At 36.9% G+C, this 27,438-nt stretch overlaps 1 protein-coding gene across 2 annotated transcripts; it reads right to left on the reverse strand.

The window, feature by feature from the left end:
- LOC110371657 (homeobox protein goosecoid) lies at positions 1–27,438 on the reverse strand. 2 transcript variants are annotated; one of them, XM_049840547.2, is made up of 3 exons: positions 26,950–27,438; positions 16,860–17,101; positions 1–1,106 (listed from the first exon to the last, which is right to left on the reverse strand). In XM_049840547.2, the coding sequence occupies exons 1-3, from the start codon at positions 27,155–27,157 to the stop codon at positions 891–893; spliced, it is 666 nt and encodes a 221-aa protein (XP_049696504.1). In that variant the 5' UTR covers positions 27,158–27,438; the 3' UTR covers positions 1–890. The 2 variants fall into 2 exon arrangements, with proteins under 2 accessions (XP_049696504.1, XP_049696503.1); XM_049840546.2 differs by having other exon boundaries at positions 26,929–27,438.

The raw sequence follows: 27,438 nt of genomic DNA on the forward strand, positions 1-27,438 counted from the left end.
ATTAGGTATATTGTGTAATTAAGGATTTAATTACTTTTTATCTACATAGAGAAACCACAATTATGTTACGTTTAAGCACGTAAGCACTATTTCAATAAGCATAGTCAAGATTTCCTAATTTGTTGCACCTATAAAACAACATGTAACATTCTTGATTAATCGGTAATATACAATGTGCGAATTCAAATAATATCACTTACACTTTACACCAAAATAATATAATAATGCATATTGTGTACCTAGGTACATTAGAAAAGGATAGGTGCTAAGTTAAAAGTATGAAAGTAATCTTGGTTTCTGTAGAAGCGGGGGCTATCAACTATTTGATGCAAAACTGTTTTTTGTCAGATAACCTATCTTTACATCACTTCAGAATACACGTTGCTAAACATTTATTTAGAGTTTCAGAACGGGATATATTTTTATTTCTTTACTATATCAGTTAGATAAGAACATCGAGGGATAGATCGCAAATTGTCGTAGTTATGTGTGCAATACATCTACATAATAATTGAATTTCTTATCTAGAGTAAAAGAAAATGTTTTTCCAAGAGGATTTCGAAGCACTGATTCTACCTATGGTACCATACATAATATACACATAATATATTAACTTCTAAACATTATACATTCTTAATACGCGATAAGTTATAATTTTCCTATGTATAGGCAAGTAAGTTGAGTTACATATAATTCATTCACGTTTTAAATAACTACCAGTCCGAATGATTAGTTTCACAACACCATAGTTCACTGTCGTTCTCGCACTGAGTTTAGAAGGACTGAAAACACTTGAAATTGCACCTTTAAACACTTGTCTACTGAAAAGTACATTGTTAGTCTATAGGGACATTAGCCCGCAAATGTTCTGTTAGGTGGTGGTTTAGTATTTAGGCCACCTCTAGGTCGGAGTCAGAGTCGTCAGAGTAGGGGCGCGGCGTGGGCGGCGCTGGTGGCGCGTGCGCGGGTGAGTGCGCCGGCGAGAGCGGCGGCCGCGCCAGCAGCGGAGCCCGGCCGCATGCTCGCTCCTCCTGCAGCTTACGGAGCCGCTCCTGCTCCTCGCGTTTCTGCTTGCGCCATTTCGCTCGACGATTCTTGAACCAGACCTGACAACAAAACGAAAGTTCAATAATTGCAGCAGAAAAATTTTGTGCACTTTAGCACGCATTGTGAGAGGTTACCTGTATAACCTATACCTACTACTAGGTGCCTATAAAATTTTTCTCAAGTGACCCCAGTTTGACGTAGCACTATGATAACACCTAAATAAAACAGCACAATAGGTATGTAGGTACTTCAATATGGTTATGCAACTGATGGCCTTTCGCGATCCAAATAGGAATAAATTGAGAGTCTTAATTTTAAAAGAATATACTAATGTTGAATGACTAAGTACTTATTACCTACTTCTACAAAGTGTATCAACTTATTTTAGTCTTATGCGTAGGAAAGTATTATCTAAATCCGTTTTTGTGTGGGTTCAGAAATTGAATGAAATGTTTTTTCTACTTTGAGGACAAAGACTCAAATACACGGTATGATATCATAACTCAAAGGATTCTTAAATATTGAGCTATTGAGAACGGTAGCTAAATACGAACCCATCAACATATCCGTACCAAATCGCGTAGATCAATTGATTGTTATACTAAGTTACACTGTGTTATCTACGGACAATTGGAACGACCCAATTTTGTAGCAAACATTGGTTGAGCTACTGAACTGCATAATAGTAAAAAAAAACGTAAAGCTAGTATTGTTGTTGAGGTATCATTGATATTTCCCGGTAGAGAAGGGCTGGCTCACTTCCAGACGAGTGGGTCGGCACAAGTGCGAGATGTTCCCAGACTGCGGGTGGTCGCCGCCTGGCCGGCTGGTCAGCCCATTGTAGCACCTCGCCGTCACAACACTGGACCGGCCTTCCGCCAAACTCATCTCTTTTACAACATTGCCGTTCATTGATGTTGAATATCAATTTAAATAAGTCAGTATAATAGAACTATTTATTACAAACGATCATGCGTGTAAACGCAGGCGTAGCGAAACGAATTCTTATAACATTTCATAAACCAATGATATTTAAATAATTCATCAGATAAACATAAAATTCGCAAAAAATAATTTTAACGTCAAAAATAAGGTCTCAACATCACTCAACATACTTCAAATCTTGCGGACAGGTGTTACGTCAGTATATTAACAGTTATTAATTAACAAGTCTGTCTTAAAGTTAATAAATACCTAATAAAATATTCGTAACAAATTTTAACTAGCCCAATAATTTCATAAAAATAATCATTAAAAACCATCTAAAGAAACAAAGTGATCCCTCAGCGGATAATTCACGAGTACCAAACAAAATCTACATTTTAAAAGGGGCACCCTGAGCTTATTCAGTAGGAACCTTTAAAATTAATTCGTTAACGATAGCACCATTGTCGGAGTTAATTGCATTACAAGAGTCGGTCGGCGGCCGACAAAGGTCCCATTAACTTTCGATGAAAGAGTGACGGGGTTTTGGTGTCGTCCGCCCGCGCCCCGCTCATTGGGCGCCACTCGAGCGGCAAATATGGCCGCTGCCACCGCCAGACTCCGGGGCTCCGACTCCTTACACTCGCTCGTGGAGTTCGCACCCGACTCCTTTGTCATTCCTCACCCACAACAAGATTAGCCCGATGTTCTTTTGTGTACTGCTGATTGTGTTTGGTTTAACTCGTTTGCTGTTTTCATTGCAGCCGATGAGTTCATTTTTCGCAATAAAAGTTCCCCTGTTCTCTGCACAGCGTTAAGTGAGTTAGGTACTTATCCGTTTGTGTGATATACACTCAGGGAATGGACAATAGTCGATATTTATTTTTGAAGCTGATATGTTTTGGTGCAGAACATACCTAGTAATAATAATTTATTAAGCGATACTTATTTGAGCAGTTTATACAATAGGTATGCAATGGGCTACCTTAAGGCTAAAAATATCTCTATCTTCCGAGCTTTTTTTTTACCAAAACGTCCTAAGAAAACTACTTACTTCATACAGCTAAACTTCGGTTCTCAGAAAACCAAGTCTTGTACTTGATAAAATTGCTGTATTTGTCCCTCAAAATACTCAACCTTATTTTTAGATTTCATAGAATCATATTGCATTCGTGATTAGGCTAAATCAATATGAATGCTTTGGTTACAGTATAGAAACTCTAACCAAAGCCATTGTTAATGTGGCTACACCTAGATTAAAATAGATTAGCTTCATTAAGCGAAGCGGAAACTCGGAGGCTTATAGTCATAGCTTACATGAGAAGTTTGATATTCCCCATTGTTTTAATTCCATTGAGAGCGTGGAGAATTCCCAAATTCTATTGTATGCCAGTGCTGCAGCGTACTGGCATCATGCATGCATAATATCAATGCGGTAATTTTGCCGGTAATGTTCATTCTGCTGAACACAAACATTGTATTGAAGCTAACTACCGGGTTATAACGTTATCATAATTAGATGAAACATTTAAATGTTGATGCTTACTTGTTGAGTGCACCAATAACTACGCACAGATCAATGATTGCGTTTTTAGTTTTCTAGGTACCTATTTGCAGTCTTCAGAGTTAATTGTAGGCTTTTGTAGTTAATTTACCTAAAGGTACTACGAGCTGTTAGATTAAAAGTACTCATAGAAACGTTGCATTGTTTGTAGGTGTATTATTTCCTTATATTAAATGAAATTAAATGTCATCTTCGTTACTAATTTAATTATGCATGTAAACTAAGTATATGCGTGACTGTATAACAAGTAACGTTCCATATTAAATTCATGATCGTATTATGTATTAATTAAACGTGGGAGTTAATTTTAATTGAGGAGTACTCACGAGCCGTCGCATAATAAATTAATAATAAAACATTATTGGATTACCTCTCAATTAAATAGACTGCTAATCTACATCGTGCCTGAACTGCATATCAAGTAAGTAGTAACGACTACATAAAAATACAGTAAGTATAACAAATTACCATATATGTATAAATCGTCATCTGTCTAGCCTTTTAATACTTTGCCTAGCCAACTAAGTACGTTAGGGTCGACTGCCAGTTTAAATAACATAAAGAGTAACTGTTATAATTTACGACTCCGGATTGATATGACTATTGATTACAAGTGAAGAGTCGATACCAAAGTCGCCTCAACATAACTATTTCTCGGCTCATAATATTTGTAGCCGAGTGTACAAGTATAAGTGATGGTTGATGATGAGTGTACACTGTGGCTTGGCAGAATATGTCGTGTGGGAAGACAAACAGATGAGACGGCAGGGCGGGGCGCAGCCCGCGGCGTGTGCACCACGCCTCGACGCCCTCCCCGTGCACCCCAGCACTAGCAATGAGCAAGACACCTTGCCGGCAATATAACTAGTTATAGACAGTGCAGTTCTAAGAGATAATGTTAATTGTAAAGCCTAAAAGCCAGAGCTATAAATAATTGAATCAAGTCTTATTACATAAGATGTAATAGAAATGATTTTTTCGACGCCTAACGCAACCTATTATAGGAAAACTTACTTTAACTTTCACCGTTACCGATATTACATAGTATGTAATTTAAAGAAAGATAGATTTTTGTTGTATTTAAGAAATACTTTAATATTGCCCTAGCATATTAAAAGCTATGTTAATGTATTTGCCACATTGCATATTGTATAAACATGTGAGACTCATCACACGCACCCCGGTGTAACATTACACCAACAACACTTCACGCATTTTGCCATCATGACATTTTTCTCAAGCCATAGAGACACTCGATGATTTTGAAAGTGGCTTCCAACGAAATAGCCCAATGACACGTCACCAGTTAAGAGACGAATTTACCTACAGAATACATGCTATTTTTAACATCGATATTTATTTACATCATCATCATCATCTCAGCCATAGGACGTCCACTGCTGAACATAGGTCTCCCCCTTAGATCTTCACAGTTACCTGTTGATTTATATAACAAGAACAGAATCCAAGCTTAGATCAAAAATTACATAGGTAATTAGGTAATTTAAATTCTTTAAATTCTTTTAGCGTATCGATTCGGAATTGTCAATTGTCAAATTCAATTGTCGGCTGTCAGTGAACATCCTTGGCAGTCGTTACGGGTAGTCAGAAGCCAGAAAGTCTGACACCAGTCTAACCAAGGGGTATCGGGTTGCCCGGGTTACTGGGTTGAGGAGGTCAGATAGGCAGTCGCTTCTTGTAAAGCACTGGTACTCAGCTGAATCCGGTTAGACTGGAAGCCGACCCCAACATGATTGGGAAAAGGCTCGGAGGAGGATGGATGTATCGATTCGGAATTGTAGGAAAACCTTACCAACATAATCTAATCGCCCGTAGCTTATTTTTCTAATGTAAAGATACGAATATAATAAAAGGGCTTTGGTAAGTTACCACCAATGGAAATAATGAGATTCATATTAAACGTTTGGAATTAAAGTGATAACAAGATTAATTTTACGAATTATACAATGAAAACATTCAAAGACTGTGAGTAAAGTAAAACTTTTATTATATTCCAAAGTATAAATACGTATTCATGGGACAGTTAAAAAATATCTAACAAATCTAGATAATTTAGAAGAAAATCTTTAACTATAACAACAGACTTAAATATTTTCTGGTATTTTAGGCGAGAATAAACCAATTTTCAGAAAATGGCAAATTCGGTCAAGGAAGTCTTTATGAACAATGTAGATCAAATCAGTTTTACGAGTTTAAACTAATAGGCTTTTGCTTACAGTACCTAAAAAGATAAGAACTAACAGTAGGAGAGTTATCCCTCCGCATAAAATATAATAGGGGCATGTGTGGCAAACTGTTAGTAGTCTTCCTATTACCAGACGCACTTTACCGACTTCACTAATAGATACATTTAATCGGAATCAGATAAGTGAGTAGTTAATGGAATGATCAATCGTGTTGGATTGAATAGGTACTAAAGACTATAACTACGACTAGAGCTTCACATTGTAGGTACTACTGAGGAAGATTTAGACAAATAAATCTTTTGTTCATCGCTGTCTGTGTGACTTTATCAAACTCATGTATTTATTGGTGAATGAAGGCTGACCGCAAAAATACTGAAACAAGCGGTGCATGATGCTATAAAATATAAATATGTAATGTATGTTTAAGGTTTGCAACGGTGAACCGCGGCACCGCTTACATCGTGTGAACTGCGCGGATGGGATCGCGACGGGCGCAGCGCGAGGCGGGCGCGGCGCGGCGGCGGCGCGGCGGAGCGGCGGCGAACCGAACCCAAACTTATTGTAATAATGTTGTTAGAACAAACACCGCGTTCCCTCCGCCTTGTTTGAGATTACAATTACGGTTTTAGCGAACTGATTTATTAATGGACCGCCTGATCCGCCCTTGATACTTTAATGTCGATTTAATTTGCATATCTAGGTAAGTAGACGCTCGCGCTTAAGATCTAGATATTTGTATCGTGGAACTAAATTAATCAATCCAAAAGTTAAAGTAGATTATCTGTTTCAAAATAATAATGTGTTTTTAATCTCCACGCTTAAGGTTTAAATAGGCACTAAAATATTTCCAAACATTACAATAGAACGGAGCATAACTCTAGGTAAATATAATTCTCATTTTCACCCCCTTCTCGCTCTGTCCAATTTATTAAAAGTTTACAGTTAGTAGACCTGTAGCCAGTTAAATATGACACATCAAGCATTGGTAGATTTACATCAAACAATTGCAGAGTGACATCAAACAGACTAATAAAATTCATTATTTTTTTAATCCCAAGCATCGTTAAAGCCCTCGCACCTGTCGTATTCCATTTCCCCATTAGCAACGAAATGCATTAGTCAATATTAAAGACGCCATCCGCGACTATAATTCCACAAAGGGCACTTCAAATCACACCCATCTCTTTTCGGTTGATGTCAAAACATTACTCCTCTCCACGGCCGGAGGCTGAAAAAGTATCCCCTCGTGTCTGTCACTTTGTATCAATTACCGCACGCAAACACCCATGCCATCGCTCTGTGCCGTAAAGTCGTAACTGCGCTATGCGCGCCACTCGAACCGAAATTCAATTGTCAAAAGATTGCTTTAATAGTACCACAATACCTTTGCAAAGCGAAAAAGTATTTCATCCCAGCGATAGCCTTACAAAATAACACTTAAAGCTTCATAAGTAAATGTGAAATTCGTTGAGCCGCGCTAGCCCGTGGGGAGTCCCAGAGGGTCGTTCTGCAAACAACGCTCCCCTAAACGTTATACTTTGAAAACAATAATTTGTATTGCGTATCGAACGCGTCTATAAATAATAGAGTGATACTTCACTCGCTGATGTGACCGCACTGTTACATTCAACGAGCGCAAAATAATCAGTTAATTGATAACAGTTTTAGGGAGCCTTTTATGCGTTAAATCGTTTATTTTAATTATAATATTTAACGTTATGGGTTAAATTATAATTACGATTAATCATGTTGTATCTGTATTAAAACATATGGATTGTTGGCTTAACGATAGGAGGAAAAGTGTTTTGAATACAAGTTTTAAGGGAATTGTGTTTTTTTTTGTCTGGAGAAGGAAAGCTTAAGCATGGAAATGTCAATGTTTGTACATTACTCTTCATGAGGTCAGAATGTTGTTCTATTCTATTTGTAATCCTTTTATGGATTCATAAGGATTTAAATTTTGGTACTAGATTTCATATATTTTGTATGACATAGTAAATAGCTTGCATAATGGATGACACCGACGATGAGTCGGTACAGCCTATTGAATAATTTAATTTTATTTAGTAAAACGTTTATTATTCAGTTGTGCGCTAGCAGCGCCTGATGTAAAACTTATGTTTCTTGCACGCGTTAAAGTGTTTCAAAACTAAGTGTCCATAGTTTCAATAAAAGGATTTGAAAAACAATGAAAACTTTTGAAAGGGTGATTGTATATAAATGATATATTTTTTTTTGTTACTGTTCAAAATTGTTCTGCAAATTAATAACTATTTAGAATAAAAAACGTATATTATATTAACGAACCTCGACAAATAGGTACACGAGTTATTTGAACAGCGAATGTACTCGGTTCCTACAAAAAGAATTGAAAGATTGTGTTATCACTGTTTCGTTTGACAATGAAAGAAGAGCAACAAGCGTAAAATGAAACAGGACGAGCTCTTTGATCACTTGATGCCGGATCGCTGCTCAGCTCATAAAGGCGTTATTGCTTTCAGGCGACACGGAAGCACAGGACAAAATGGCGGCGCTTTATTACTTAGTAACACATTGCTAGCGTATCTGTTTTATTGTAGCTACCTATTAGGAGATAAGTCCTGCCGGGGGGAGGCTGCAGATCACAAGAAAGCGTGGCCGGGCCCCGCTGCCGGGCCCCGCTGGGCGGAGCGTCACGCCCACTTTTTCTTGTTCATCGCTGTGTAGGGATGTTCTTCCATTTGTGTCATCTGCTCGCACACGAGCGACACTACGTCAATATCATTGCGAATGCTGGATCTTTTAACTTTCATACAAATTATCGCAGAATCTTATGTCGAAGAACTGCATGAAAAAAAAAGTTTTTTCTAAGAAAGGATTTTTATTTTATTTTTTCCTCGCTAGACACTATATTATATTATCCATAAATATGTTTATAGAATATATAAATAAATAAAATAAATAAAAATGTATATATTTATCAGAGCTTTTTAAGCTTATCAGAGTCAGAAACATTCTAAACAATTTAATTGGGGGCATTATGTATGAATATCAGTATTATATATTTCCTAATAATATTCATGACTGTCGTCATTTATTGCAATTCAGTTTTGTAGATACAAAATACAATACTTATATTTTTGTAATTTTGGTAAGGCTCCCACAACAATATAAATATGAATTTAAAAAAAATTGTTAACTCTATCGTAATATTATAACGTCTGCACTGAAAAACGATAAATTACCATAGGCCTACGCAGCTGCTACGTAAGGGCTACGCCGAGACTACGCCAATACTACGCAGCAGCTACGTGGCTACTACGCGAGACGGCTACAATAGAAGTGCGAAAACTCATATGAACGTACAAGATAAAGCAACTAATATTATTATAATGGAAACAGCAAATTGTGTGGGGCGTATTATTATGGTTTAATTATGAATATCGTCAGAAAACATAAATCTCGGAGTTATAAGTGAATAGGTATAAGCCATTCAGTTAATCAGACAGTGGCAGCGTAAGATCAACATAGCCCGCGGCGACAGCGGCGGCGGCTCCGCGAGCACTCTTCGGAGACAACTAGATTACACCTCACTTAATAATTAATTTGTGTAAAGAGTTGTACGTCTACGGTACAGTGGAAGATTGCAAACCACCCTTCGTTGTCTTTTCGTTTGCTCAGCCGCCATTCTTCGTACAATATTGACATAGAGTTTTTCTTCAACAAACCTTGCGGAATAATGTCAAGTCAACCAAGGTTGGATAAAAACACAATTCCTCATGAACTATGCTTTCTAATTTTAATATTAGAAAGACTACGGGACTGAAGTCTATTTATTTAAAACTAGCTGTTGCCCGCGACTTCGTCTGCGTGGGCAATTTGGAATTGTCAAAATACTACATAAGCCGTAGCGTAGGTGTATTCTTTTACATAAAAGTAAAATTAGGATTACTACTTAGCAGCAGCACAGGTTGATCAATCATTGTCATTTGTATATTTTCTGAGATCAGAAGAAACATACGTGCTGTGTGTCACTACTGCACAACGGTAAAATTTCGTCTTTATAAATAGCACAAACGTTCGCTCTCTTGCGGAGGACGTTTAAATACCATATCATGTGTCACACGTAGGTAAACAGGACAACAGTATATTATCATCGAACCGCTTTCAAAGATCTGATGAGCGAACAGGCCAGAACTTGATCGCCTCGAGAAAATCAGAGCTCTATGAAGCGATCATTCGCTTTGGTTCCTACTGTTATTGTGGTTTCTGAAAATGTATTCAATTAACCAACGATGAATATAATTCTTAGCCGACCGACTCTTTTGACTTCTCGAAAATCATAACGTTGGTTTTTGTGCAATGCACAAACGGAAATTCGATATATTACACATTCGATATTCACACTTCTACAGAATTGATATTAAAAGGTTTGTCAACGGGCTATAGTAGCGTAGTTAAACTAACTGAAACAATTTTAGTGATCCTTCAATAAAGTTAGAGAAGCGGGTGTGCATGATGAACATTAAGAGTTGGTAAATACGTGATGAAGATGACCTAATTCATTACTATTCCAATTTGTTCTTGTACCACAAAACTCAAGTTAAGGTGGAGAAAAGGATTACCAAGCTCCCAAAGGCCTGGGCATTTGCAACACGTTGAATGGCATCCTGGAAAGTTACGTAATTCTCAGCCATCAGTTTGAGCAGCGTGAGGGAGTGTTAGGCTTTGGCCCTAGTGGGCCTCACAGGGGTTTGCTGAATCTCCTTGAAGGGCGCGTGAAATAACGGGTCTCCCAGAAGCCGGAAGGTCGATGACCCACTCAAAATTAATCGCTCACGCCTACGGTGGCCGGGAGTCGTCTCTCGACATCCGGCTTTCGTGGTGTCTTACCGCAGTGGCTGGGATGAGAGTTGGGAATTTTCAGTCGCTCCACCGCCTCATTCTTTGTCATCCCATTTCTTCTCGCTCCAGATCATGGTTTAAACCGGGGCCGGGTGCGATAGGTCGCACAGTCCGCACAGTGGTGACACCCGGGCGCCACCTCCATGAGATCAGAGTTGGGAATGTATGTTTGCAAAAACTAATAGAACATTTAGCGAAAACACGTTTGATAGTAATTCTGTCTTTGTAACTGAATAATATAAATGATATAAACGTAGCTATATAAAAGGTGTTTTTTTAGACTCAGTCCGTGAGTCTGACTGTGACTGTTCGTAATTGTGAACGGTGTATTTGTGATATAATTCTTAGCTCGATGATTTGTGATCAGAAGTTGAAAGCAAGTATGTCTCTGGCCTGCGACGCGTAATTTGTACGTTTTCAGAACGAACGAACTCTTGTCTTCTGTTGACATCTCGTTGACGTATTGTGACAGTTAGTTATTCCCATTGATGTTAATTTTAGAAGTGACACAATGTTTTCGGTCGTATTTTGCCTACATTCTTCATTACTCAAAAAGTATATTAATAAGGACCTTCTATTTATATGTAAGTGAATTCAAAATAATGTAACATATTAAAACCAGGAACTTATTTTTAAGGATGTTTGAATATTAATTACAATGTTTTTTTTTTTTAAATAATAAAATCTTAGACTCGCAATGCACTTTCAGTGTAATGCATGTTTGTTATTGGATGAAATGAATGGATATTCATGTTTATGAGAGGTATAGCTTATATATTATGTCAAAACAACATATGTAGAGTTTTTAAGCATGTGGGGAAGTTCATAATTTCTTCGGGACGTGGGTGCCGCTTCCCATGGGAACTACTGCCCGCACCGGGATAAAATATAACCTATGTTGCTCGCAGATAATGTAGCTTTCTAATGGTGAAAGAATTATAAAAATGTCCCTGATGATGCGCTGATATTTCTTGTAGTGTTTTTATAGTAGCGAAATACACACGTTGTCATATAATTTTTTCTTGAAAGTAAGAACATACCATGACAAAGTGAAGTCTGTTTTCATTGATATTTTACCTACTACCAGTTTTATGGCACATCTGTTTCTGCATGATTTTCTTCATCTATAATTTTAGGATATCATTTCTTTAAATTCAGTTTTTTGGTCAAATTACTTATAAAAGCGTTATTTTCTATGTAAAGATTGATAATAGGCCGATAAACTTACAAAGTTCAACATTCAAATATGTGTCATTATTGCACCCGCTGTTGCAGAAACGTTAACAGAAATTATCGTTCATTGCTCATCCCCCGTAGGTGATAGCGTGATAATATATATTCTATATGTTGAACCGGCCCCCAGGTAATATTCATGCAAAATTTGATGTAAATCTATGCAGTACTTTTCGAGTTCAGTGAGACCAAACATACAGACAAACAGACAAACAAACATACAGACAAACAGACAAACAGACAAAAATTCTAAAAACTATATATTTGGGTTCAGAATCGATAATAGATCACCCCCCAAGTATTCTTTTAAAAAAATATTAAATGTACAGTTTTGACTTTCCTATCATTTTATTATATGTATAGATATTGTGTCTTAGGACTGATTACGCGCCTGTCCAACATTCATTTTAAATACTTATGTGGTTAAATAAAAATGCTGTTAGGTATGGTCGCTTTTTAGGTTACACGAAGTGCCCGAGACCCTACAGAAAGCCAAATCGGCCTATTTGTCTACGAGCTGACTGAATCTCATTAACGACAAGCTTTCTTTCCATATAAAACACTAACATTCAGCATTATCCAGTGTAACTGATGAGTGATGATCGCTCCTTAACTATTCTCATGGCTAGAATTGCCCGAGGTTTTCTATTGTAACGTTAAAATATTTAAAACTTGCCCAGTTCACTGCATCAATTAATGGTGGAAACAAAAAACGCCGAATCAAAAGCGGCGAGCGAGCGCTCGATTTCGAGCAAGTGTTGTGATGCCTAAAAAGCGTTTTAATAATGCAATTTCCAATTGCCGCTGCGCAAATAACAGGGGCAACAACGAAATGAGTGTATTGCCTCAACAACTCACACTTTTGTTGTATCTGCGAGCACATTGTACCGACACACAACGCGTATACATACGGTAGGTATACAATATTGCACAATAATATGTTGTTATAGTTGTTTTAATGATGTATCGCGCTTTTCAGAGTTAGCTTTTATTCTTTGTGCGATGTATTTTTATTTATTCAACGATTTTCTTATATTGCTTTAGTAAATGTTGAATTTCTTTTTTGTGCTATCAATTGGTAGGTAGGTATATTTATTTATTTTAAAAGTCTTTACCTATTTGACTTTAAGTAGGTAACCTTCCTACAAACAATCGCAATGAAAGGGCTGAACTTATAAAAGCGCAAAATAAAAAGACTTCGTGCAAAAGGTTTAAGGCTACATAAATAGTAATATTAATAGATAGATAAGTAACATTCGAGATTCATCGTTGTTGTGCACTTGATTTAAACTTAATCACACAGATAACTATATTCATATTCTTTATCATAAACAAATAACAAAATATACTCTACAAACAAAATTGGTCTTGGCTATTGGAAACGTTAGTTTTAAATTAAATATGATCTACCCATTCAGCCTGACATACCTAACCTCGATGTAGACCTTTTAATTAATCCCTATCGATTACCATTTCCAAATAAGTATATCCAGACAAAAGCGCTTCCTATTTATCTAATTACACAAGAAGTAGCCTAGCAACAACTTCGACTAAAATATATAATTGTTTCTATTTAAATGTTTTTTAATTCGCTGGTATCAATATTATTCAGACGAAACAATTGCTACTCGGCACATCTATGGCTTCATTGTAAAAAGTTTGAATTTGAAAACAACTTATCCTTCAACAAATTCAATCTGGCCAGTGATAAATGAAAACAGCAGCTTCGCATAAAGAATAACTTTGGTTGATTACCGAAGTTGTAAGTTACGCAAATCGGAAAAAAAACTCTGTTATCCGGGAAAAAGCCGTAAAAGTGACCCTCATTAGTCGTATTGTTGTGCTTTTATCGTTCCCTTCGCTCCGACCGGGGCAGCATAAATAAATCAAATTTAATTAACTCAGATTAATTTTCGCGGCTCCCGTCTCACCCGCGTCGGGCGTCCCTTTTTATTTGCCCTGAGGCAAAATTCTACTCGGTTGAAAACTCTACCCGCCCGCGGTGATTTACTATGGATTCCTTAATAAAAAGTTTACACTAAAGCAAATTTCACATGTAGACCGTAGCTCTCAGCCTGACAAGCCATACAAGTTATTTAAATTACTTATTTATTCTACGTACTGATCTTTTGCCAATTAAGGCCAACAATTAATGATCATCGATATGTCATTAAAAATGTATATTTGTGAAACAATTGAACTGTAAATTGAAATCGGTAACGACTGGTTGATCCTCACAGTAACTACATAAATGTAAAGGCTGTAGGGGCTTAAAAATCAACTGAAACTAAAATCCTCAATATTATCTAGTAGCAAAGAAAATGTTTTTTACAGTACTATAAAGTTATAATAGATAGTATACTCGTACTATACTATAAGTAAAGGTTTAAGGAAATTGAAGAGAAAAAAATTACTGAGCAAACTATGCCATTAACCGAATCATTCACATGGACATAACATTGAGCAAACACTTGATGATGAATTCATTGGACCTTCGAAAGTTAAGAAGTACAGAATGTCATTTGGATTTGCGCAGTCCGTGGCCGGATAAGATGAGTGGCGGAGCAAACAGTGCCGTCCGGCTGGGTGGCACGCCGTCAAGTGGTCGGCACACAACACCGGTAGCCTGCCCGGTGGCCGGCAGCCGGCCCACAAACATATCCTGACTTACTTTCAACATCACCAACTCTATACAAACTACTCTGTGTTCTACTACCTATACACGGGATTTTAAACTAATCTTGTGCAATCGAGCTGGCAACTTATGATACAATTTTTTCACACCGATTTTGAAGACGTAGTTTATGATGCTTTCAGCGATCAATACCTACTTCCAATAATATGATAATGTTGACATTTTGAAACATAGCTCAGAAAGTAGAAAGCAGGCTATTTCTTTTTATCACCTCTATTTCTTAATATCTCTACTAAAATATAAAACTGCAGCAAACTACATTTTTAATTGCGTCACTATGGAGAGAAAATTGAGAAGTAGATGCATAGTAAATCGTCGACCACCCACAACGGTGGTGTGTAGAACATGTCTCGTCATCATTGTTGACACGTTGGCCCTTCGCTACTACTAAACGTTACGCCCCGTTAATCTCGTCACTTGTTAGGCAGCGTCACATACCAACCCATGGGCGCCGCAGACGCGTTTTTTAGGGTAAAGAAGGATTAAGGGAAACTCTATTTGTATATTTTTAAACGCAGTGAATTAAGGGATACTTGTTCGGTATTGTTAATGTTACTTAGCTTATTAGACTTTAAGCAACATACATTTTTTATCATATGTTTTATATTCCAACGCGTTTTTATCAGATTAATAAACGAGATAATATAATTATTTCATTTCAGGAAAGCGGTGTATGCTTCGGTAGTACCTACTGTACTGTGATTGATTTAGGTAACTGTCTTTAACTAACTTATATGTATTGAGCTATCTTCTTAACATCTCGTCAAATTGAAATCCAATATATAAATGAATTTAGAACCATCGTGAAATCATTCATGAAAAAACCACAAAAACATACCGAACTTAAAAATATTTTTGGCAGCGATTTCGATAAAAGGAAAGTGTCAAACGTTTATACTTTCTTAGTAAAAAACCTCTTTATTACTTAACATGAAGCCTTATACAACAAAGGAATAAAAATACGGTTTTATGTTGGCATTATGAACTAAGTAGATTTTCTATTTAACTTTGTTTGGAGGAAAATAGTGAAACAATTGTATATTTCAATTTGGTCTGTTCGTTGAATCGAGTAAAACAAGCAGTCAAACTGTAGCCAAAACATTTGACTAATGAAATAAATTGTAACGTATCGATGTTTTTAACGTCCACCTTGGTAGTGTACATAGTTACCCGTAAGAACAAAATCGTTTGTATTACCTTAATGATAAAAAGTCATATCTTTTCACGTCTTGTTTGCAATGAATTACTTTAGCAAAAACACATCAAAAATTCTGTAGAAGTTTAGTAAAAATCAACTAGTTAAAACTATGTAGATGATGCGAAAATAGTTCTTACTACTTATGAGTAAGTAAATCTCACGTAAACAATAGTTATTTGTTATACAAGAGTGCAAAGTTGCTTTTTAACTGCGGGCTCAATTTTGATGACCGAGCAAGCGAAGGGAGCGTAGCGAGTGTTTCAATAATTAGAATCCTGCCTGAGCGATAGCGAGGGAATCAAAAGAGCACAAGGTGAAAAATCTTTGCACTCGAGTGCAACACGTAACTTTTCATCCCACCTCATCGAGGAAATTACTAAATTAAAAAAAACAAAATGGCGCGCACATATGAGTATCAAATTAAAAAGAAGAACCTATTAAAGTTCATTTATTTGAAAACTCAGTTTAAAAATGAAACAAGGTTAAAAATCTATGTAAAAACAATAATAAAAATTACTTGATTAATTGAATAATTATTTTAAGCAGTATTTTATTTGTTTAATATGTATTTGTTTGAAAAGTCTTATCAAGATTGTCACAAATGGAGTATTGCACACGATGTTCTAAATTCAAATCACTTTGCCGCTCTAGAGGATAAAAACGGCTTTTGCGCTCAGATATCAAAGGGTAAAACTACTCTTTCCGAGATGGTGGGATGAAAAATTAATAAACATATAAAGACATACCTTTTTTTTTTTATCGACGTAAAATCATCAAATGACCCCTCCCGCTGTGGGTTAGCAGCGGTGAGGGAGTGTCAGACTCTTACTGACTAAAATCGTCGTGTTCCGTCATAGGCCTTTTATGTACCAGGGCCGCGGTATCTCTTTCGAACAACCCGCAGCCCCGGCAGGCCTTGGCCCTGCTGGGCCCCGCTGGGGTTGCTGACGTCTCTTTGAGGAGCGCGTGGAACAACGCGCGCCGTCGACACGGGTCTGTCGTCTAGGAAGACAGAGGGACGATGAGCCACCCGAACTCACCGCCCACAGACCCACGCCTACGGTGGCCGGGAGTCATCTCGCGACACCCGGCGCCATAAAGACATACCTCAACTCTCTCTTCTTTCAAATCAACCCGCAGGGCGAGCTGTTCTCTAAGCACCACATCAGGGTAGTGTGTCTTGTCGAAGGTGCTCTCCAGCTGTTCGAGCTGCTCCTCCGTGAAGATGGTGCGGTGTCGTCGCTTGCGCTTGGGTGGCGGGCCCGCAAGCCCGGCCAGTGCTGCTGCCGCGTACCCACCGTATAGTCCCGCGTACCCGCCTGCGTTGGACACCGCGCTGCCGCTCACACCTGCACAGAAATATTCTTTCATCAGCTACTGCTGTCTTTAGGACTGGCTGTTTGAACAACTGCAAACTGCTTCTCGTATCGATATAATATGTAGGCTATGTTACTCAGGGATAGTATTATTAGGTTCGGAGATCTCGACAAACTGAGAACCTCCTCTTATTCCGGCAAAGTGCAAAAACAATTTATAATAATTAACATATTTATCATTATTAATGCTTACATGCTCTATGTCTCAAAAGGAATGTTGATAGGACTACTAGCTACCTAGTCTCCCGAAAATGTGACAAGTGTCTTCTTGTAACACGGTAACTGGGTTGTAAGAGTAAAACAGGCACAATCTGTCATTATGAAAAAATTAAAACTATTGATAAATTGTCAGATCTCATGCAGATGTGTAACCCTCTTCCCAAGTGAGTTCAATTTGTTCTACCTTGGTATATAGACAAAAATAATTATTTTGAAGGAACTTAATTAGTGACATTTCATTTTCTTATTACGGCAAGGCTTTCTTGGAAATATACTAATACATTATTCGGACTTATCATTGTAAATATGGCATCCACAAGTCCTTTTTTTAAATTTGAATATGTTTAAAAGAAGTCTGTACTTAAAAATTGTAAGCGTCACCACGTATCAGTGCTAATACGCGTTCGAGCAGGCGATGCGTGAAGATCTGAGCTTAGAGCCCTCATGGCTCCCCCGGGCCGCACTCCATAAGCGACCCGTTCAAAATATTAGCGCCACGAATAAAAATTGAATATTTTCGTACTGTGCCGGAAATGTGAGAGGCATTACACTGTATTATTTCTTAAAGGAATATAAAAGCTTTTAAGGCCGGCGGCACGTTGCTAAGGCGCTAGCGGCGGGATTCCACACGCGCTGCCGCAGCACCTCCGACCGCCCGCCTAAGCCCTATCGATTTTGAATACAATGAATACTCGTGCTGTGTTATTTTTATAAGCTACGTAACAACCTGGAAGCATAGTCTCGCTTTATCAGATTCCAACTCGAACTAAATAATATGTACGTCAGAAAACAGTTGTTCTCATAATTTATGATTAAGATAAAATAATTGTTGATTGCGCCCAGGCCTAATTTGTAGATTTCATGTTATGTTAGACCTGAAAAGCATTTTTTTACTTTGTTGGATTAACTTGGGAACTTAGTGTCCAAAAGTATTTGTATTAGATCGCAATGTAATTAAAGTGATCACAAAATTGTATTGCACCCAAGCTTAAAACCTAACCACTGATAGTTTAATACGAAATTATTGCAACCTACGACTGCAACTAGACAATATGAGCAATTAATGTTTGACCCCTAATTGTGAATTAATTTGACAAGCACCCTCAAAGAGGGTTCCGAAGGGAGCAATTCAAATTAATTATTGTGTCAAAGTACCTATTTAATAGTATTAATAAACAGAAGTTTAGAGTTAATCATGTTTATGGGAGGTATTTAATCACGGAACATGAATAGCTGACTTATCGTGTCATCGTGTTATAATAAAAAAGAAACTTTGGTAGGCGTGTGACAGATATATTCGCAAAGTCATCTAAATCCTGAATGTAGTATTTGTAATATGGCATAACTTTTTGGATTTATTATTCGACCCAAGTCATCTACTATTTATACTTCGATACGCTTAAGATTGAGTTATTAAAAGCTGATTTTAGTTCAACATCCAAAATAAAAGAAAATAAAAGTTTGTTTTTGTTATGGCAACGATTCACCAAACCCTGGGGATATTTTGAAATTTTAAAATGTTCGGTTGGATGATGGAAAAAAGATTTTAATTGAGATAAGCCGTCTTCACCCTCTTTGCGGTGTGTATAGGAGGGACGCCCGAGGCTCTCACCGACGATATCTTGCGGTTTACCGCTAAAGTATATACAGTAGAAAACTTTTAGGAATACAAGATTGTTTTGAATACCAAAAATATTTTTTACTCATTTGAAACAACTAATACTTTTAATATAGCCACAAAAATAAGTATGTGCAAGATCACTGTCTGAATTTTATAAATAGAAAAGACACCTTATTTTCTTGATATCTTTTGTTTTGCTTTTGAGATATATTTTTTATTTACAAGAAATTATAAGATTACAAGAAATCTTTGCTGTAGGCATCAAAATATTCAAAATTCATGGTCATGTATGGTTAGGGCTGCCATCCGTCCGGGGGCCGTCCGGGCGGGGTTTCAAGAAGTGTCCGGGGAAAACCCGGACATTTTTCACAGGGCCGTCTTAGCCTATGGTGCAGGGTATTCGAATAACCCGGGCGCCGCGGGCTCAGTGGCACCGCAGAGCGCCCACGCCAATGCTATACAGATACACAGATATACAGATTTCAGAGGACGATCACTCGATTTGAGAGGATAAGAAGTCAAACAGGTTTTTCAATAACAATCGTTAAATCCACCAACCAAACCAATTCCTAGCCTGCCTCGCCTTCATCAACTACGAGTTGAAAACATAATATACCTACCTACATGAGATTGCTTGCCTTGTATGGAAGTTTAACCTTTTAAAATGTCAAATAGATAAGCATTTGCTGCAGAAGTCGAAGTGTCCTAAAACTCAAAAATTTTCGCACTCGCTTCGCTCGCGGCAACTTCACTTTACAGTTATTTGTATTTTTATTTTAAACATGTTTTTGTCTGACCTATCAAAATTCGGACTCATCTAGGGAAAAAATGCGATTTACAACAAATGTCCGGGTTTTTTTAATGTTTGTCCGGGTTTGGCGATATTCGAAATGGCAGCCCTATGTATGGTTCATGTATTTTAGTGAAATGTTGTTTATAATTTCAATTTACTGAGATTTTTTTTCAAATAGATCCTGCCTTTGAGATAGCATATTGACGTACCTATAATATTTATTTGCTTAACATAGAATATAGAGAATCGCCTAAAAAGTGTGAAAAAACAATTCAAAATCCTAGATTCATTAACAAATAAATATGTGAACAATTTTTTCGCACCAGAGCAATAAAGCCCAACTTCACCGACAAAAGAATGGCCTAAGTAGTCCATAGATAACATGTTAAAGAGACTAGTTACTCACAAAAAGTAATAGGTGTCTGAAAATTTTTTAAAAAAGATGTTTTAGAATTCATTCTCAATCAGGCAATAAGGCAGACAAGTCTCATGTACAAACAATTAAATGTGGTCACCAAGATAGTCACATACTCGTTCGATAGTGTTTTCATTTATTTCGTCGACTACCATCAAGTTATATTAAATTATTAAACCTGATAAATGTAAAACTTGCAAAAAAGCTTGAAGATATACTTAAACAATTCTGAATAATGCCCCACTGTAGCAAAATAGTTTACATGTATTAAAAAGGTCTATGTATGTATCTACTTATACCTAACATACTAGTATTTGTGCTGATTTATTCGTATTATATGAGAAAGAAGAATGGCGAACTTGTATGTAAACTGGGACCCATTGATATAAGATTCGTACATAATTGAAACTTAGTACTACTTGTAGATCTATACAAAACTAACAAAAAAGCAAATGGATAATGAGTTCCAAAAGTTGGAAGAAAAAAGTTATGCAAGGTAGAAGATTATAACCTAAAAATCTTAAAACGAAAAGAATATTTGTGAACTAGGAACTTGGTGACCTGGTTTAAACTATAGATGAACGATGTCTTAAAGATCGCCTTTACTGTTTGTTCAGCGTAGGCATCCGATAAAAGTGTGGGCAGCGCAGACGCCGCGACTACCTACGTTGTGCAGGCGTCGCGTTGTCACGGCATCAGTGTAGGGGTGACAAATCAACATCGAGCTGTGCTGGACTGTGCTGTTTTTTTAACTCGGCCGTCTCTAATATTTTAATGAGGATACAAACAAACCATGCTGTGCGGCGCTGTGCGAGGCAAGCTCTGTTTAGTTGACCAACATAGCACAGCCTAGCAAAGCTCGATGTTGATTTGTCACCCTTGACTCTTGAGGGTTAATGCATACGCAGCATTAGCTCTGCAGGTGCCCGTCGCATGCACCGCGTTACTGCAGTTATGTACAATTGTGCGACTTCTGCGCCGCAGTGGAGAAGTCGCACAATTTTATTGTAGTGTCGTTACGTTAGCGCAGCGTGCCGCAGCAGTGTGGGTAAAAACATATAGGTGTTAAACTATTACATAAAAACATGTTTACTAAATGAAACAATATACGCATTATTAAAAACATCTTTTATTTACTTTTTATCACAAAATAGAAGGAAAAGGATAATGAATTTATACCGCGGATAAATCTATCTCTGCACTTTCTCAATTATCTGAGCATTTTCATCCAATACACGATGTCTTCGTAATCGTGCAATGCGTAATTGGAAATTGGCACAACGCATTTTGCACATCGGAATCTAAAGATAAATACGGTAGTCGTTATGCAGAATATCCAGTCCAAATAGAAAGCCAAGTCGTCAAAAAGTAATCCACAAAATCGCATTGAAATCATAAGTTAGCCGTTGAAAACATAACCAAACATGGAATGACAGAACACAGCACTGACAGCAGCCTCTAGCCACAAACGTTCCAATTTTCGTTCGCACAAAAAAGGTTAGCAATACAACATACCTACATGCTAGCGTTGTAATTATTATTTACTAAATGTGTACTTTGTTTATTCATTGTTGCTGTTTTAAGTAAAAAATACAAGAAAATAATAACTGCCAAACGTAGACGTCCACAAGTGTACCGCGATGAATCTACTTAATAATTAACTATGAAGATAGGAACGTAATCCGTGACACACGATGCGTTCGCAAACTGCATGTTATCTATTTTTTAATAGATTTATTTTATTTCTAACTTTTAATTCCCATGAGCTAAAAACTCAATATTTTTTATATAATTCTCTACCAAACTTGTTATTTAAATTCATATAGATTTGCAAATAAATGATCTTTAAATCATGTGGGTCCATTTTCGCCATTCTTCTTTAAATAATTATGATCGTGTTTAGGATTGGGATATGCACGACTTTAAACCAAAACATTAACCGTCGCAAGATTGTATCTACGTAGTTCTACTCGTATTATGAGTACTGAGTTTTATTATAAGCGTTTATATTATTTAATCTACTTGTTAAGTATATCATATAGGTACTTATATTTACATTAAATCTTGCGGCAAGCTTTTATATGATATAAGTTGAGTCAACGACTTTTCTGTTTATTTATATTGTCATTTTATCTTTTTTTTTTCAAATGTAATGCCATAAAAGCATGCAAAGCGAACGTCTACAGCAAATCTTAACTCAATCGATTATTATATTTGCATGAGAATTGATTTTCAAGTTTCAGAAGTCAACCATTTAAGAGTATCGTCACATATTTTTGGAATTATTGTCAGCAAACCTTTTCATTTCACACACATAATGTTTGAATGGTTTAAAAACAATTGGTCCACCATCTTGCCGTCAGCGTCGTTCAGCCGTCATATTGGATTGAGAATGACGATTCATCCAAATAACTGCATGAAAAATCAATGATCTGTTTCAAAACAATAGCTACCCAATTGCAAGAAAAGACAATAGAAGACAACATCGCGTCCAAGAAGAAATGATAAGGCCATAGCCAATTGTCGGCCACGGCGGCTGTTCTCATGTAAGGAGATTAGCCAACTGCCCAGGACATATTATAGTGCACTCACTATTCCTTCACTCACGACAGAGATCCGACATAAGCGGACAGAGATCAGGCGCAGAACCAACATCAACGTGCTCCAACATGCATTTTATACACATTACAACTTAAATAAGACCTTGTAAAATAATTCAACAACACGTCAGTGTAGATGCAGTTTTCTGTTGCTAATTATTATTATATTACTATAACCTAATCAAGTTAACAATAAAGTATTTCTGTGCCTTTTACCCAGTTAAAAATTTATTTTAATACGTTTCTAGGAAGAATACCTCCAAACCACATCGTACTCCTTCTTCCAAGAAAGTTTTTTTTCACTTCAGTTCAGTTTCAGTTCAGTTACGAGGTTTTCACTCTAAGGCGTCGAAGGAAGGATTTGAAAAACATAAAACATGGTAAAAATTGTTATCAACTATTTCCTGAGATATTCTTATGTTCTTTCATGGTTTTGATATTATCACTTTTTATGAATTCTATTATTTTATTAATCTATCATCATCATCATCATCAGCCTATCGCAGTCCTCTGCTGGACATAGACATGGACATATAATCTATACTATGTTATAAAATTTTCTCAGGAATTACTGGTCCGATTTAAAAAATCTTTCAGTGTTAGATAGCCCATTTATCGAGGAACGCTATATAGGCTTCTATTTATACGGGTTTGTGCAAAGGTTCCCATCGTGGGTGAAACTGTTTTCAGAAGCTAGTCTTTTATATAAAGCATCCAAGGTGTTTTTGAATGGGATATTATAAATTGCATATCAAATAAATAATCGCCTATCAATAAATACTCATCATTTATATTCTTTTTTACATCAAATAACTTAATTCACTACAAATAAACTAAATGTTTAACAAAACTCAAACTGCAGATAATTCGAAATGATACATCAATATGACATTGCTTTTTTTATTATAATGCAATACAGTTAAATTTATTCTTGTACAAAAATACTACATACATAGCATTAATACTGACTGCACAGCAAATTTTCCATATTTCATAGCAAAATAACTATCCCAGTCGCATATTAACCAGTAAGTACAACAAAACCTATTCATCATATTTGTCTTAATTTTCAAGAAGCCATGCTCGGCCAATTTAATGATTATTATAACAAAAAAATCCTGTCACATTGCATTATTTCTAAAACCAGAACAAATTAACTGAAAAGGTTCGCGGCTTCGCGCGCTTTTTCATCACTGGAGTGCAGAGTGGCGCGAGCGAGTAAGATAGAGTTCAATTAAAAAACATTGTATTAAAAATTGAAGCTAGTAACGAAAACGAATCGCTGCAAAACCGACTCCACGTAGTCTTGTTTGCCTACCCCTAGCTAGAGTGCAATTCAAAACCGCGTAGGCGCGGAGGGGCGAGGCGGTCCCATGCGAGCTGAGGAGCAGGTAGTTTTAACGCTCGCCGACGCGGTTGAGGCTGGCCGGCTCTGCCGGCCAGTAAGCCGAAGCTGCGGTGGTGAGCGTGAAAATCATCTGCGACGATAAGCTCGCATGGGACCGCCGGAGCCCCGCAGCGCCGGAGCCGTGACAGAAGCCATGCTTGCTGCATGTTGCATGCTTACTTCCATGTTGCATGCCTGCTTACATGCTGCATGCCTGCTTGTATGCTTCAGGCTTGTTTGCATGCTTCTTACAGGAAAATAAAAATTCCAAAACTATGCCAAAAGATGATTCTGACTATAAACATTCTGAAATATGATATTATAGTAGTAGCCTTTTAATGACTACTTATATGAAATGTATGCTAAAAGGAAATACTGACAATGACTGACAATGCACCAGCCCCATTTTTTTTAAGAACTATAGTATGTATGTGCATTATGTGCAAGCATATCATCGGACTTGCGATCCGACTCAAGTACGTGGCGCCACCTGCAGAAGCTAAAAATGTTGCCTATTGGGCAAAAAAGGAAGCGTGAACGCTTATAAATAATTCAATAAATTACAATTTTGTATTTAATTTAATATTTTTTTGCTGATCTCATTATGCCGTAATTAATAAATAATAAGATGACTGTGACTAATAAAAAGCTGTTTTATTCAGAAAAACTGCTGTAAATAATATAAAAATAGAAGCTATATTTAAAAGAAAAAGAGTTAACATGTATAATGTGCATTAAGATTATTAGCTGTGCATTGATGAAAAAGCTTTTGCTTTAGGAAAAATCGCTGTACGCTGCGAAAATAAATTGTAGTGTGTTTAGTGATATTTTGAGTTGAATATTTTGCTGTGCAATCAGTAATTTTGATGGGAATTCGGAATCTTATTGCATAGAAAAAGGATATTTTTTGATTTGCGTTTAAATACTACCCTTTTTGAATTTGAGAGGGGTAAAAATAAATTCCTTTATTTTAGTTATTTATCGCTGTGATGGAAAAAATGTTTTAATTTTTATTGATAACATAAGCAAAACAAGGAATACCTACAGCTTCATGTGAAAATCTGTGTCGTCATAGCTCGTATTTCCATATAAAGTAAAAAATTGCATGGAAATGAACGTTCTTGCCTATGCATGCAGGGTTGTGCTTGTTACCTTTTGGACATCGGCGGTTTGATTTCCGAAAAGTGCGTCAGTTATCGTCTTAGTCAAATGGTGCACCTCGCCGAAGTATTGAATCTATTTTAGTGATAATAGCAAAAAAAAAAACTTATATGTGAGTCCAGGTTTCATACATTTCATATTTTAAACAATTTTGCAGATTAGGAGAAAACGTAGGCAATGGTAACTGACTTGTCTGTCTGTTTACTGTCAGGCATTGGCTCAAAAACCGTAGTAAAGTAATCGAAATATTCACAGATGATGTATTTTTGTTACCACTTGCACTTGACCGATTTTTATTTCTTGATAATAGCTTGCCATGTCTACTTCTGAACTTTTTATTAACTTAGCTACATTTTGCTTTATAAAACTAACCTAGGAACACTTTACTTTGTAAAACTTTAGAATGTTGGATAAAATCTAAGAAGCAGTTTTTTTTATACATATTTTTTAATGGATCCTTTAAGTTACAGTTATGATATTCAATATAAACTTAGAGTCTTTATCTATCATTTTTATCGCTATATTATATTAACCTTTGAATTGAACTATTAGGCAAATGCAATTAGTTCTTAATGGCATCGCGCGTTGAAATCTTTCTTTTTCAAATCGATATTTTTTGGTTGAAACATCTTAATCATTTTCTTCAGACTTCCAATGCCTATATCCTTAAATCGGATGCGTCACGCCATCAGTATTTTACAAATGTACTTATATGTTACATTTTATGAAAAAAAAAACGGTACAAATACGAAAAAGCTATCTGTTAGTAACTACGCCGTAGCAAATTTGTTCGTAGCGCGACGGTTGTAGCTCGTAGCACAAAGATTATAGTTTGGCAAATATTTTAAAAGGAGGAATATTTACAACATTTATAATATTTACATATTTCAATTTCTGTACATAATCTCATCACATTCTGTACATTTCAAATAATTGTGACATAGCAATAATGTAAAAATTTACTATTTTAATTAAATACAATAGACCTTTTGGTTTTGTAAGGTACAAAGATGTAATTACAACAGAATTCAAGAAGGAAGTATATGACATTACCATAAAGGTTATTGTTGTTGGTTAGGAAAAAAATATCAAAAATAAGGTTTTACAGACTTTTTTCAGTTAAAAATTTGAATGGTTCAAATAGGGCCTCGTTAAAATGTTTACTTTCCACTGGTAAGATTTTACAGTCCAAATTAAATAACAGAAATTACACAACTATGTAGTGTGAGTTTTGAAGTATAAATCGTTTTTTTAAGGAGTGAAAAAATAACAATGATCAGAAAAATATTAAAGGCAATGACAGTTTCTATCAAAATTTTGGAAAAACTAAGAAGTATTAAGTATTCACATATTAAGCGTAGGTTGCTAGAATAGTTTTTAAATGAACCCTACCTCAAATAAGAAAATGGAATAAAATCTGCAGATTGCAATCGACTACCGTTTCCTATGGATTAAGAAGGGAAGATATAACTAGGTGCACACTGCATCATAGCCTGCAGTTAAGCCTTTTGAGAAATGTTAGCTGAGTAGGTTCTTTAGGTTTAGGTTTGCGTTTTTCACGCGTTAGTCTTTATCCCAAGCAAAATAATAACGTCAATGTTTACCTAATGAGTTGGCAAACGTACCAAAGAGGTCATGTGCTCTATGGAACGGCGAGTGCGCGAGGTGCTGCAGCTGCAGCGGCGGCAGCGGCGGGTGCGGGCGCGGCGCCAGGATGCTGTCGATGGTGAAGAGCGGCGCGGCCGGGCGCTCGGGCAGCGCGCCGCCCAGCAGCAGCGCCGTGCTCAGCAGCGCCGGCGCCTCGCGCGCCCAGCCGCCGCCCGCGCCGCCCATGCCGCCCTGCGTCGCCACTGTGCTCACCGTGCTCACCGGTACACCGCACACCTCATACTCTACTCGATACAGTCCCACGGACCATCACCAACCACTCAAATACAATCCATACACTTCGTCCAAATTAAATATGTAAATTACTTATAATCAACCACCGAATTAACCAAAAGCATCGAAACCGGAAAAGCGTCGATTTTTAGTGTGATGATGGGATAATACTCCGGTGATGCGATTGCGAGCAAATCGTTTTAGTGAGTAGTAGTGACGCGGCGCGAGTGTCG

The sequence above is a fragment of the Helicoverpa armigera genome, chromosome 13 (genome assembly GCF_030705265.1).
Source record: "Helicoverpa armigera isolate CAAS_96S chromosome 13, ASM3070526v1, whole genome shotgun sequence".
NCBI lineage: Eukaryota > Metazoa > Arthropoda > Insecta > Lepidoptera > Noctuidae > Helicoverpa > Helicoverpa armigera.